The sequence below is a fragment of the Sebastes umbrosus genome, chromosome 11 (genome assembly GCF_015220745.1).
Source record: "Sebastes umbrosus isolate fSebUmb1 chromosome 11, fSebUmb1.pri, whole genome shotgun sequence".
Lineage (NCBI taxonomy): Eukaryota > Metazoa > Chordata > Actinopteri > Perciformes > Sebastidae > Sebastes > Sebastes umbrosus.
The window spans coordinates 17,147,720-17,161,889 of record NC_051279.1 but is presented as its reverse complement, the minus strand read 5'-3'; the positions used below and the strand labels follow the sequence as shown (position 1 = coordinate 17,161,889).

The following is a 14,170-nucleotide window of genomic DNA, read 5'->3' as shown; positions in this document are numbered from 1 at the left end:
ATAGGACGATCTTCTCTGCACCACGGGCACTCCATGCACTGACTGTGACTGAATCTTGTGTTAATGACGTCCGTGCGACCAATCAGGTGATGAGAGACAAGGATTATACGATCAAGCATGGAGGGGCGCGGGGGGGGCAGGGGTGCACGGCGCGCTGACGGTCTACAGGTACAGAGCAGGAGGGAGAGGAGGAGAGAAAGAGAGAGGAGTCGGTGCGCGAATAGCAGACAAGATGAGTGAGTCGGAAACGAAACAGCATGCAAAATTATGGTATTCTGGAAATTATAAGGTTTAGTATAATTATATTGAATAATTTAAGTGATATATCTGCACACATACTAATCATAGGTCAAAACAGCGCTAGATTTGGCTGAATTATAAAAAGGCAGAAGTGTTAAAATGAAGAGCCGTTTGGGAGCCGAAAGAGCCGGCTCTTCTTGGTGAGCTGAGTCAAATGATCTGGCTCACTAAAAAGAGCCTGAATTCCCATCACTACCTCTGACTTTGTGTACAACGTAACGTACGTAGTGACCGTTAGACGTTCAGAGCCCAACGGCGGCGGGGCTTACAATATAAACTATATATATTATACATTATATAAAACCTTTATGACTATTTTATGCGCCTACTTGTCATTAGAATTAATAAAATACAAATAGCTTCTCCCCCAAGTTGCCTTATAAATATAAACGTTTTCATATCTTGCTCAATGTTGTCGCTCCAGTAAGGTATACCGGCAAACCCTGGTTCACAAAACAAACGCACTGCTTAGTTGTCCTCACAAGTGCCTTTAAAAATATAACAATTATTAATGAATACAATGAAAAATAAGAAGAAAAAGAAACGTATTATTTCCGAAAATGCTCCATTGAATTTATTTTTGATGGTCTTTTTGTTGTAAAGGTAAAATTAATAACATTTCGTCTTTTTTTAGACAGGCAAAAGCATTTGCTTTCTATTCCCACCGAAGCGGCTTCCGGCCGGGTCCATTGTGGTTATAGCATCAGTCTGTTCCTGTTCTCTGTCGACTTTGTGCTTTAAAGAAGCGCTCAGTTTGTTTTAAAACATCTCCGGTGAGTTACCTAATATGTCCGTTTAACTAGTGGAGATGCTTATGAATATTTAGACTTGCTTAGATATGGTTCACAGATCATGTAATGTTGTTAAAGAGTGTGTAAATGAAGGCTTTGGCTGGGCCTGACATGAAACCGTCAATATGCTGTAAGATCAGATCATAGATCATCATAACGCTGTGACGACTAGTGAGAGTGTGTCTCTGTGTTGAAGGGTAGCTACTTGTGTTGTTTTGATTGGATCTCCTTTGTCTCCACAGTGGAACAGCTGAAGAGATGGAGGCCCAGGCTTCAGTCAACCAGCTGGCATCTAAAAAGAATGGGCCGACTCAGAGGAGGAATGCCAGGGTAACGTTAAGCACCACAGTAACGACGTTACATGTAACGTTACACCACTAATACAACGTCACTCCTATTACATGTGAGGCTGATCGCTCATGAAGGAAACAGGATTTCCTTTTGATCTTTTTTATTCTTATGAATAATAGTGTACACTGGCTGTTGTGATAGATAGATAGATAGATAGGTAGATAGATAGATAGATAGATAGATAGATAGATGATAGATAGGTAGATAGATAGATAGATAGATAGATGTGTACATTGATAGATAGATAGATAGGTAGTAACTTTATTGAGGGAAATTAAAGTTTCCAGCATCACAGTTCCATAGTGCAAAACATGTTAGTAAAAAGGCAGTAAAAATGTTAGTAGTGCAGAGTACAAAAAAAAATATACCAGATATAAAAACACAAGGAGATGAAGAAATCTATTAAAACTGAATATATTGCAGAGTAACAGCTGTGATACAGGACTATTAAAAAAGTGCATATAGTGCAGAAGAGATTGTTAAAAAGTAGTATAGTGCAGGGTAACTCCAGTAGCTTAGTCTATGAAAGTGCACTGTGTGCATTATTATCTGTCCTGCAGACCGTCCTCCTTTGTCCCCCCACACCCCTACCTAGAGAGGTGTTGTACAGTTTGATGGCTCGGGGACAAAGGATTTCCTTAGTCTGTCTGTGGATCACTTGGGGAGCAGCAGCCTGCCGCTAAACAAGCTCCTCTGTTTGGTGATGACGGCGTGCAGAGGATGGCAGGCGTGATGCCTGATGGAGAGCCAGGCGGCGGCAGCAGTCCTTGGCCTGTGGACTTGGTGCCAGCCTCAGGCTTGGTTGTATTTGCACCCTGGTGTATGAAGACCCCACTCAGTGGTCTGGGCCTCACATTGTGTGGCCTTTGTTATCACTGTTGTGGTTTAAAGGAATTTCTAAGCACCAGTTTTGCAAAAGTCCAGTTCGTCGACTTCACAAATGCTGCATTTCTTCTGAAACTGCTTAAAGTTTTACCTTCTTCTCAGATTTTGACATTGAGCTTTATGTGTGATGTGACCTGGGTTCTCTGAACCAAGGCCTAAAGGCAGGCTACTCAGTTTTTACTTCTGAGTTTCTGTCACGTTCAAAAGACCTAATGTTTAGCAGGGCTCCTGCAGGGAATTCTCTTAAAAATGCATTGTTGCATAATATGTAGGGCTGTCCCGAATACTATTTTTTTGGGCTTCGAAGCTTCGGGGAGAAATTAATCGAAGGTATTCAAAGCTTCGTGGCGCGGGGTATCGCAGCAGGCTGACATGTTCTTCTGTCCGTCTGTCTCCATCTCCCCTATTTCAAAAAAAGAAATAAAACGGAGCATTCAAATAGTGATGTGGAGGTCGAATACCATGGCAACGGTCGAAGCTTCGAAGCATTCGGGTCAACCCTGATAATATGTAAATCAGCTGCAAAACAGACTATCCCTGCAGTGATTACTGCAAACACTAATGAAATTCGGTGCAAGAATTCCACACTGTTAAACTTGGGAATTTGTTGTATATGTTAATTCATAAAACACACAAGGATTATTTTTTTTATTACAGATATTTTACTTTTATGAGCCACATACAGCATTTTTAATTTCCCTTGTGAAATTCACCTTCTCTCTGGTTTAGTAAAAGCCATGATGGTAGCAAGAGAGAAATCCAAATACAGGCTACAAAATATTGCAGGAACTACCTGCCATATTTTTATACAGCTTATGATTCAAACTGACAACACTCTCCTCTTTGCTCTTCCTGAAAAACGGTTGAATGTTTTTAGTTGTTATCGCATCATCACGTCAAACTTCAATCCAGGGCTCCCAAACACAACACACTGGATGTAAGGCCACAACACTGAGTGGAAGAAGAGAGAGAAGAGACTTGGTCCAACATATCAATTTCATTCTCCTGGGAAAATACACATTTGGATATTGAACTTTCAGCCTTCATAATTTAAGCGTTGCTGTTCTACATTCTCATTTAATGAGAATTTAGACTGATCACCAGACTACATGATTTAGATGCCATTTAAACACTTTGTCTCTTTGACTGTCGCTGCTTGATGCAGAGGTCATGGAGAATAAGGGAAATAATGGCTCTGTGGCATATATAGTGTGGCGGACATGGACGAGGAGTTCAGTCCTCTGCTGTGTGTCACCCTGTCACTAATGCCTGTATGTGTCTCTCTCCTTCATGTGGGATTATTCCCTCCACTGACAGAGAAAGCATCCGCAGCATTCTGCTGATATAGGTAAGTCCTTTTATACACGTGCCACTGCCACGGCTGAGAGTTGAAGCTTGAAATCTTGATTTCCCTGCTTCACGTCATGGGTGGTGGTGGCATATTCACCACTCTTTGAGACTCACACTCTCAGAGACGGGGGCTGTTGTGGTGCCATCCATGGTTGGAAATATGTGTTTGCCACTGCAGTAATAAACATTCTCGAGTATTAATTTTAGAACATTTTTAACATTTAGATGGTTTTAAGAAATACTAAACAACTTTAGAAATGTCAACCCATTCTCCTAAGATGTTGCTACATTAAAGAGCAGCACCATGAGCTCCACTAGTCCCGAGTGATACCTACACGTGGTCTTACAGCAGCGGCACATACAGTGATACAACCATGCATCTGCATTGGTTTTAAGTTTTAATGCACTTTTTGTGCTGTTTTTTTTTCCATCATAAAATATTTTTTAACACTGCTTAATGCAGTATTCATTTTTGTGCTACACTGGCTTGAGTGACGTATTATATTATTTATAATCTGAGTAAACCTTACCTGTTTACCAGAGTATTTTAAATTATGCAGGATTTTATCGTGCGTTCGCACTTGGACTGCTTCATTAGTGTGACCCAGAAGCGAAGTTCTCCTGTGGTTGGACACATTGAGAGGCGATGCATCGTGGGAGCTGGTGTCCTGCAGCGCAGTTCGGGCCTAAATGGGGGTTAGCTGAGAACCGCTGTTCCCGCTCTTCCCCCAGGCTTCAAAAGCACACGAGGAGTTTGGGTTGCTAATGGTTGTTCAGTTCATATAGACAGAATATAATTCGTTGGTCATCAGCAGACACTGCAGGTAGTGTAAGAACACAACGCACTTTCTTACCTTCAGTGTCTTCTCAGCGATGATTATTATGATCTCAGGTTTCTCCCCAGAAACTTATAACAAAGTGGCTCGCTGAACTAGTCTTTTGGACCTCGTTGTCTCACTTGTTTATCAGTTGTGGGTCATTATAAAGCTTTTGCTTTGTGTTGACCACTGTTGTGTTTTCCAGTATTCTCCAAAGGGGCATCGATCCAGACCATGGCCTCTCTCAGCAAACTATTGAAAGGGGTCACCGAGTGTGTCATTGGTAAACATCTACTAACTAAACATCTCCTTCCCCTTCCATATGGAATCTAATTCCTACATTTACATAATCAATGATCATCATGTGTCTACAGGTCTTCAGTATGTGTGGGAGTACCGCAGCCCCAGTAAATCTGTCCCGCCACACTACCAGTGTAAACTCTGCGCCGTCTCCCGCTTGCAGCACGACATGCTCGCCCACGTGAAGGGCTGGAAACACAGCTTCAGATACTTGGTGAGTATTGCTGGTTTCTTAATCTGCCTCAAAGGCGAGATTATTGTGATGCTATTTGTAATATTTGTGTATTTCGCTGCCTTTGAACACAGAAAAAGGTCCACCCTGACAAGGTGACCCAGGAAGAGGAGGACGCCGTCAGAGACCCTTCTGTAAGGAAGGCAATCAAAGAAGTCTCAGCCGAGGTGGAGAAGACAGAGGGGAGGGGACAGCTCAAGGTGAGTGTCAGACCCATATCACTGCAGCTGTGGCATAAAAAAGTTTTTATCCTCCTGGGTCAAAAAAAGAATGTAATATTGGCTAGATTGTCTTGCTTATAATGATCATTGGAAATGAATGTCTGTGTTAAGGAGATGCGTTAGCCTGGGGGTTTTGCTGCAGGTACTGATGAGACGATGAAATATGATCTAGAAGTAGTACTGGTGGTGGTAGAACTAGGTCACATTTAAGTGCTACATCCATGAACTTTAAGCCTTATTAAGCATTAGAGCAATTCTAAAGTTAACACAGCATTAGTTTATAAGTTTTATCTTCCATCTCAATGATATGATTCCACCAATCAAGGATGTGTGTTTGCCTTGCATTGCAGCAAATATGGAGTCAGATAACACATTTTTTTAACAGACAAACCTGCTTTTTTTTTTTTTTTATGAGCCATCACGGTCTCATTAAAATCAATGAGGAGGCAGTGGTGTCTTTGAAGTAGTGCTAGTATCGGTCAGCATTCCTGAATTTTCAAAATAATAGATTATTATATTTAGAGATGCACCGGTTTGTCAGCTGATCAGTCTCCGCATGATGGTCTTACGTCACAGTCACACAGGAAAATGAAACCCGTTAGATAAACTCAGATACACTGTAATTAATTTTCATCTAGATTTTATTTGTGCAGTAACCTGGAGCACTTCTATTTTGAGATTTGCTTGAGTGAGAGAAGGTCCTGTTACTTAGTGCAATTTAGTTATTTTTGTTATTTAATAGTCAACGTTTTTGTTATGAACATACAAATGAATTTCAAATTTCCATGAAAGAAAATGCACAACAGTGTTTTGTGACTGCTGTCAGTTAAGTTCTTATAAAGGAAATCTGAATCAGCAGGTCAGACTTTTAAAAAATTGTAAAACGGTCAAGAAAATCTGTGCATCTCTACTTATATTCAAGTCCTAAAATGTCCCATGTTTACATTTGAGCTGTTGGTTTACTTATTTTATACATCATGATTGTGGATTTGACATTCTTCTGTTTCTGTCGTGGCTTTTAGGTGATCCTGAAGGAGCCCTGTGAAGTACTGGCTTTCAAAGGACTACGTAAGTTACTCTGCTATGAATTAGTTTTAATAATAAAGGATGTCCTGTCGGTCGGTAACCGGAGTTGTGAATGTCTCTCATGTCCTCTCTCACAGGTTCTGCTATTCCTAAACCTATGCCTCCAGGACCAGCACCAGGGATGGGATTAAAGGGACCTCCCTTTGGTGAGTCATTTTTATCATTGAACCATAATCTGTAATACTGTACGTGTGTATGCTGTTTTTCTATTTAATTACTGTATTTAAATGTGACAGGTCTGTCAGGTCCCAGGTTCTCTGAGCCGAGGTTTCCAGGGGAGTATCCTCCTCAGGACGGTCCTCTCTCTGACTATCCAGGGGGAGACTATGGGGAGCCTGGCTACGGAGGATTTGATTACTTGAGCAGGCAGGACTCCCTCGACTCTGGTATGGATCGAAGACCTTACCAAGGTGGGATTGGAGGTGATTTTGGATCAGGTGGTGGAAGGAGTGGACTACTCGATGACGACCAAGGCAGAATGCATCCTGATGAGTACCGGGGCAGCCAGATGGGGAGCAGCTTAATGGGCAGACCAATGGACAAGCCACTGGAGAGGCCGGGCTTGATGGGAGCAGCTCCAGAAAGTAGCAACCTCTCTAACACACTACTCACTTACCTGGTACGCATCTCATTTCTCACAATAATTTCCCCCCTAACTTAAAAGTGTCACTTGTTTTGTTCAATTACTCATATTTGTCCTTTACGTAAATTATTTTTTAGGATACTTTCCGGATAGAGAATGAGAGTGACGCACAGCTGGTGCTGAAGGTGACACAGAAACTAACAGATGTGCTGATGGAGTACAGACTGAGGAGTGTATCGACGGTATGGAGCTTGTTTTTACTCAAACACAATCCTCAAATGTTAAAACAGAAATCATAAGATCTAGCCTACAAAACCAGATTTGCATGTGTCCAGATTTCGCAGTTGTATTATCTGATTAGTTGATTGGAACAAGTAAAAGTGTATTTGACACCGTGTGCATCGTCTCCTCTGTCTTCATTTCCTCCTCAGGGCGGTCCTAGTCTGAGCAGCTTCTCAATGAACTCCACAAGCTTCTCCTCTACATCCTCCAGATTGCTCGGCGGTACTGGCGACCGATTCTCAAGTGGTCTCTCAGGTACGTAAAGCACCAAGTCTCCTCTCAACCTTTCCATTTGATGCATCCGTGAATCAAATGTAGAAGGTCATGTCATGGTATTTGTTGATTGGAAGACACCAAAGAAATTTTAAATAACACGGAAGTCAAAATGTAAGTGAAGCATCTTTCTATGTTCTGCCCTTTTTAATGTGTTTTCTGGAATGTTGTCTCTCTGCAGGTCAATCCAGGTACTCTGACGGTCCCTCCAGGTATTACAAATGACAATCACAAGATGTGACACCTCGATCTTCTCATCCCGCCGTCCTGTGTATGCGTCAGTCGTGACTGTGCAGGAGTTCATCTTTGATTTTTTTGGTAAATGTTTATGCGTTTAGGCATAGCTTTTTTCTGTTGCTACTTAGTAGTTTTATTTTTTTAATGTTTTTAACTTCTTTAGAATATGGGAAGGTTTATATACATTTTACACATAATTACTTGTGCATGTTTTCAGCAGCTTTAACTGAACATAAGTGTATGACCAGTGTTAATTTTCCTTGGCCCTGTTCTATTAAAACTAATGGAGAAAATTGTGTGTTTTGAAATCCAATTATTTCCTTAAAAATACATTCTTCAGTTCCTAACTCGTGATTTTATTTATTTTATATTTGGGATTGTCAAGCCAGCCCTCAGAAAACATTGCATTTACCAGTTGTGGCAGTTCAGTCCACAGCCCAGAAACAGAAAGTTGGACAACATTCCACCGTCAAACATCTCCCACTTGGGGCGGAGCTGTTTTGCAGGCTGTGGCATACGGGCGTAGAGGCAGCTCTGCATAGGGGTGTGTGTTCAGTCACACGTCATAGCCTACTTCTGACCTTGCTTTCGACGACATCAAGCTCGCTCTGGCCCATGCTCTCTGACACAGTGGTAAACATTTTGGCTGGGCTGGCTGCTCCAAGCGCCATGAAATACACTCTGCTGCTTGTATGATCAATTTATTCTTAGAAATTCTGAAGGTCATATTTTAGAAAACAGAATATGAGCAATAGCCTGGAGATACAAATATTTTCTCCATACTTATCCAGACCTGGAGAGCATTCAAATCAAATGCCATATTGCTGAGAAGCTTGTATAAAGCACATCTGTATATTTCCTCCTGACAGTGAAGTTGATTCTTTCCCATCATCATACACTTCTGCAGCACAAAAGCCCCCAGCAGTTTCAAAGTAGATCCTGTTCCAACGTTTCAGATATAAATCCATATACAAGCACATCACTGGACAGTTGATAACGGTATAAAATATATTTTTTTAATGTATGAAATGTTCACAGAGGGAATGTGAAGAAATGCTCAGTGATTATTGAGCATGATGAAAACATTTAATGAGTACAAAACAATTCGTAACAAAAAAAACGTCCGTAGGTTGATGCAGCCAAGCAGAATTCCAGTTGGAGGATGCGGAAAAAAAATCAGAATCAGTCTTTGGCCACCGTGTCTGCGTTGAAACATTGATGTCCAACTTCCTCAAACATGTCTTGCCAAGATGTCCTCCATCTGCTTCACATTTATGCGAGTGAGAATCACTTGTGTCCCCAGGAAGTCCAGACCGTGGAGTGTTTCTGCCAGTGCAGCGAGCTTTTGTGATTCAAACTGAACCACGGCCTCACCGATACCTTTACCATCGGTGTCACGCAGTAAGATGATGTCATCCTGCCTCACTTTGTATTTGCAGAAAAGTCTTTTTATGTGACCTTCCTGCACATCTGCGGGCATGTTACTGACAAACATGCATGTCCTAGCTGCTGGGCCCGGGTTCGTGCTCAGTGCTTCTTCTGGTGGCTCAACTGGATCTGATTTCCACTTTTTATTTGGTCTCTTCTTTGCATCCGTCTTCGGACAATGCTCAAGACTCCTGTGACGCGTTTGGGCCATCATGTCCCACATCATCTTCTTAGTGATTGATGAGACCTCAATGGCATCAGAGCCCACATGGCAGCCAGTGAGATTGATTGCATAGTCATAATCCTCAGTGCGGTTGAAAATAAGAAAAGCTGTGTCTGTTCTGCTGCCTTCCTTGTTGAGCAGATGCAGTACATTTGTGTGCGGGATATTTGGACATCCAAACAATTCTTTTATGTCAGTCTTGGTCATATTTTTGGGTATGTTACTGGCCATGACGATGTACTCCATAGTTGGTGATGAGGTAGATATTGAGTCACCGTCAGGTCTCGGCTTTTTTGGTAATATAGATGGCAGCCGGTTGAGAGATTGCCTTTTGTCCTGCAGCGCATAAGGTTTTTTTTCTTTGTGGTTTTCAGTTCTCAGACGAGGATCTCGCTTGTGTTTCACTCTCTCCCCGTCATCAAAAATGGTTTCACATTCTTGCAGCACGCTGGTCCACATCTTCTCAGTTGCTGCACGTACCTCCACACTGATGGGGCCCAGGTACTGTTTGTTGAAGCGAAGAGCATCACATGCATCCTGCGCGCTTGCAAACTTCACAAGGCAGATGTTTTTACGTCCTAACTCAACATTCACTATGGCTTCCTGTACCGTCAACCCTTTTAGAAAACGGCAGATGTCCTGTTTTGTGGTGGTGGCTGGCAGACCGAAGAGCCTGACGTAACCTGGCCTCGATACCGCAGTTTGCTTTGGTGTCCTCACCTCATCAAACGCCACTGTGCGGTCAGCTTCAGGCACTCTCTGCATGGCCTCATTGTTTTCACTTTGCAGGGACGACTGGAGACCTTGAAGAACAGTACAAACCCCAAGAAGAAAGGCAGTATTTGCATCAAGCGAGCTTGCATTTAAAGGTTGCAGATTTGCAACATCAGGACTAAGAGGCTGTGTCAGCTTCTCACTATTGGGATTATGCACATTAGGGTATGAAGTCAATGGTGGCACATTTGCATCGGGAGATGACTGAGATCTCTTCTGCGTCGTGGGGGAGGGTTTCTTCCTCTTATTAGGGAATGCATTTGAATGTGGCACAAGTTCCTGTGGAGATAAGTGTGGTCTCTTCAGCGTGGGGGAGGGTTTCTCCTTCTCCTTCTCTTCTGTTCTTCTCCTCTTTAACAGTGACTTGAGTTTTTGCTCCAGCTCTTCCATGCTGCTTATGTGTAGAGTCACATTTGACCCTTTGAGGGGATTCCCAGTGAGCCGCATGGCAAGCTGAGCCTCTCTTTCACTGTTGAATGCAATAAAAGCCTCTCTGAGGCTTCCCCCCACTATGTACACTCCTCCATCAGGAATGTGAATGCCTTCAAAGAAGCTCCGGATGTCTTCAGTACCTGCCTTCACATCCAGGCCTTGCAGTCTAAGTATTATGGTCATTTTTTCCACACCAGTCCAGGCGGTTTCTGGAAAAATAAGATGGTGAAAAACAACATTAGCAAGTTGTATGTTGAGGTATTAGCACGAGACATGCAGCAAGAAAACAAACCACGTGCTGCACACAGAGAGGAAAATGAGAACCAGGGAATGTAGAAAAACAAGTTTTCTGTCTTGGTGAAACGTACAAAACTACTCACCACGGCTGGTACAATGGGTAATTGTCAATCTTTGTGTTTTGCGAGTTGTGTTGTGTTAAGTTAGCCAGTTAGTGACCTCATGCTGAAACATGAGCTCATCTCCCGCCTCCCGCTCTTTGTGGAGACTTTCCTCTTCTTTCTCCTTTACGAGATATTAAGACTCACCCAGCCTTCCCTGCCTCTTATTGGTTCATCCTGATAACCCCAACCAATCTCTCTCCTCATGCTTATACTCAACCAATCCAACCAATCACAGGCAGGGTAGGTTATAGCTCTGTTAGCTCGCTTTATTGGCTCTGAACTGTGTTTGAGGCGCATTACCGCCCCCTACTGACCTGGAGGGTGGAACAAGAGATTGTGCAGAAACAAAAAATAAATAAATAAATACAAATAAAAACTTAAAAATAATAAGAATAATAATAATGAGGAAAACTCTAGATTCGTTTAACTAAATTAGTTTCTCTTAAAAACTGAATAATTTCACAGTATCTGTTATCTGCTGTATTCCCCCCAATAGACCTGACAATGAAAAGTCCTGATGTTTTGCCTTCCTTAGTGACTGTAAAAGGTGATTCCTCTGGATACTGTAATTCCTGCAGTGTAACACGTTGGTCACTTTTGTGTCACTTTTGTGCAATGTAAATACTGTAAATCTACTGTTACGGATATGTGCAATAACATATGCTGATCACTCTGTGCAATAATTATATGATGCTGTGGAATAACTATATAATTATCTGACGGACACTTTGTGCAATCATCTGGCAAAACTGTAATCTGGCAAAAACTGTCATCTCATCAATATACATATTGTATTTTTATATTTTATATTGTATTATCTTTTATATATTTGTTTTATATTTATATTGCACTATCTCTTTTTTTTAATTGTATTATCTTTTTATTAGCACCTATGGGATTGTCACAATCTAATTTTGTTGTACTACACAATGACAAAGGGCTTGAATCTTGAATCTTGAATCTTAAATCAGTTTCTCGAAAAAACTGAATAATTTCACAGTATATGTTACCTGCTGTATTCCCCCCAATAGACCTGACAATGAAAAGTCCTGATGTTTTGCCTTCCTTAGTGACTGTAAAAGGTGATTCCTCTAGATACTGTAATTCCTGCAGTGTATCAGTTCATGTTCGACAGTTTCTGGTTGATTACAATATGTGCACTGAACTGGGTTTTTTTTTGTCCACCGTGATATTTGGTTAAAACATATCACACATATCTTTCCAGTTCCAGTTTTGTAAGCATTTTCCCTTCCACAAAAATTCAGTCTTTAATCCAAACAAATATGTAACCTTCAGACCGAGCAAAAAAAACAAAACAAAAACCTTCCATCTGACAAAAGACAGGGACCAAAATCTTTCACAATAAGCCATAATTCTTCAACCAACTACTGACCCTAATCCTACTGTCAGGACAATAGCCTACATCTCTATAAAGTAACTCATGTTTCTTGCTGAAATAGAAGTTATACAACATTTAATAATGATCCCTACAGTAATCAGCACTGCGTTAATGGCCATTTAATGATGATCCCTATAGTAATCAGCACTGCATTAATGGCCTACACACAGAATATACTGTCTCCTGTTTGTGACAACAATGATATCTCTATTTTCATACATTTTACTGAACTGTTTGGGTTTTTTTTTGTCCACTGTGCTATTACATTACACCCTATCACACATATCTTTCCAGTTCCATATTTTAAGGCATTTTCCCTCTACAAAATTCAGTCTTCAGTCCAAAAATGATGTAACCTTCAGACCTAGCAAAAAATAATTTTCTGCAAAAAAAGAAATCAGGGACCAAAATCCTTTACCATAAAAAGCTACAATTCTTCAGGCAACTACTGACCTTAATCCTCAGCCAGAAAAGCACTAGCCTATATAGTCAAATTTTCAACACACATTGTTAGAAAAAAATCCAACTAACTTTGTAAGGCTTCTAATAAATTCTGATATATTCCTTTAAGATAATTTAATTTGAATGTTTACATTTTAAAATCGTACTTAATTGTTCTCATTACTTACATGGTTCACTCTCCCTTGAAGACAACACAAATATATCAGCACTCTATCAAAAGGAAGTGAATAAGATACAGCTGCAAGGCTCATTTCCTGCCACAAGTACCTGATGACGCATCCATTCTGCAGAAATCTAAGTCAACACAGAAGAAAATACGCAGTGTTTCATTAGGCTTACAAATCTTTCTACAGTCAGCCAAGTTTGATCATGTTCCTTTCCTTTCCTCTCTTCCCTTTCTCCAAATCAAGCTCTCAAAATTTGACAAAGTCAGAATTATGATGAATTTTGACTTATAAAGATAGCAATTTGGCCTTAGTGCTCATAAGTTTGATTTACTGTGATTATATCATAAAGTGTGTGAAGGAGCTCTATCTCAGGTCCTTCCTTCCTGCAGCTGTCAGACTCCACAACCAGCACTGATACCAGTAGACCACTTACACTTACACACCAAAAACTGACAATAACTGCCCTATACTGTATAATGAATGTGCAATATCATTATCATTATTACTACTAAGGTGTAATTCATACTGTGCAATATTTTCAGGTGGAATTTGATTTCGTTCTCACTCTGCAATATCATTTTCCACTTGTGCAACTGTGTTAATAGTCTGTTTACTGTCAATACTGTATATACTGCTCCTATTTTTATACTTCCTTCTATTAAAATGGTTCATATTTTGTTACACTTTCTTTAGCTCTTTTTACTGAGTTAGCTGATGCATCTTGTTTTTTGCACTATCCCCTTTGCTGCTGTACACTGCAAATTTCCCCACTGTGGGACTAATTAAGCAATATCTTATATTATCTTATATTTATTGTTTTCATTCCTAACATACCACAGAAATGAGTTTCCATTTTGTCATGAAAAGGCAGTTTAAAGATAAGATAAGATGAACCTTTATTAATCCCCGGAGGGAAATTCTGGTGTCAAAGCAGCAACATCAGCAAACAGAGTGAAACACAGGAGAGGTAAAGGTATACAAAAATTATAAAAACAATAAATAGAGATATAAAAGATACAGAGTGAATGGGTGAACATAGTGTATACAGTCCGTCAATAAATACATGTAGTATGTACAATAAATACATGTAGTGTGGAAATAAATAAATGTAATATGTACATATGTGCAGTCTATAAAGTGATATATAGGATGTATAGTGTAAAGTAAAACAGTGT

The 14,170-nt window shown here is 40.6% G+C and overlaps 2 protein-coding genes across 5 annotated transcripts; one reads left to right on the top strand and one right to left on the bottom strand.

Moving 5' to 3' along the window:
* Positions 1 to 925: 925 nt before the first annotated feature.
* On the top strand, positions 926 to 8,005 carry si:ch211-197h24.6. Of its 3 annotated transcripts, none has more exons than XM_037784382.1 (12): positions 926 to 1,073; positions 1,334 to 1,421; positions 3,645 to 3,675; positions 4,701 to 4,778; positions 4,870 to 5,009; positions 5,102 to 5,227; positions 6,271 to 6,316; positions 6,412 to 6,480; positions 6,571 to 6,953; positions 7,055 to 7,159; positions 7,349 to 7,454; positions 7,654 to 8,005. In XM_037784382.1, the coding sequence occupies exons 2-12, from the start codon at positions 1,350 to 1,352 to the stop codon at positions 7,695 to 7,697; spliced, it is 1,200 nt and encodes a 399-aa protein (XP_037640310.1). In that variant the 5' UTR covers positions 926 to 1,073; positions 1,334 to 1,349; the 3' UTR covers positions 7,698 to 8,005. The 3 variants fall into 3 exon arrangements, with proteins under 3 accessions (XP_037640310.1, XP_037640311.1, XP_037640309.1); XM_037784381.1 differs by lacking the exon at positions 926 to 1,073 and adding an exon at positions 1,100 to 1,221; XM_037784383.1 differs by lacking the exon at positions 3,645 to 3,675 and having other exon boundaries at positions 1,047 to 1,073.
* Positions 8,006 to 8,651: 646 nt separating this feature from the next.
* rbm12ba (RNA binding motif protein 12Ba) lies at positions 8,652 to 13,134 on the bottom strand. 2 transcript variants are annotated; one of them, XM_037784378.1, is made up of 2 exons: positions 12,996 to 13,134; positions 8,652 to 10,775 (listed from the first exon to the last, which is right to left on the bottom strand). In XM_037784378.1, exon 2 carries the CDS (start codon positions 10,747 to 10,749, stop codon positions 8,941 to 8,943), a length of 1,809 nt encoding a protein of 602 aa, XP_037640306.1. In that variant the 5' UTR covers positions 10,750 to 10,775; positions 12,996 to 13,134; the 3' UTR covers positions 8,652 to 8,940. The 2 variants fall into 2 exon arrangements, with proteins under 2 accessions (XP_037640306.1, XP_037640305.1); XM_037784377.1 differs by lacking the exon at positions 12,996 to 13,134 and adding an exon at positions 10,947 to 11,201.
* Between the last annotated feature and the right edge of the window lie 1,036 nt (positions 13,135 to 14,170).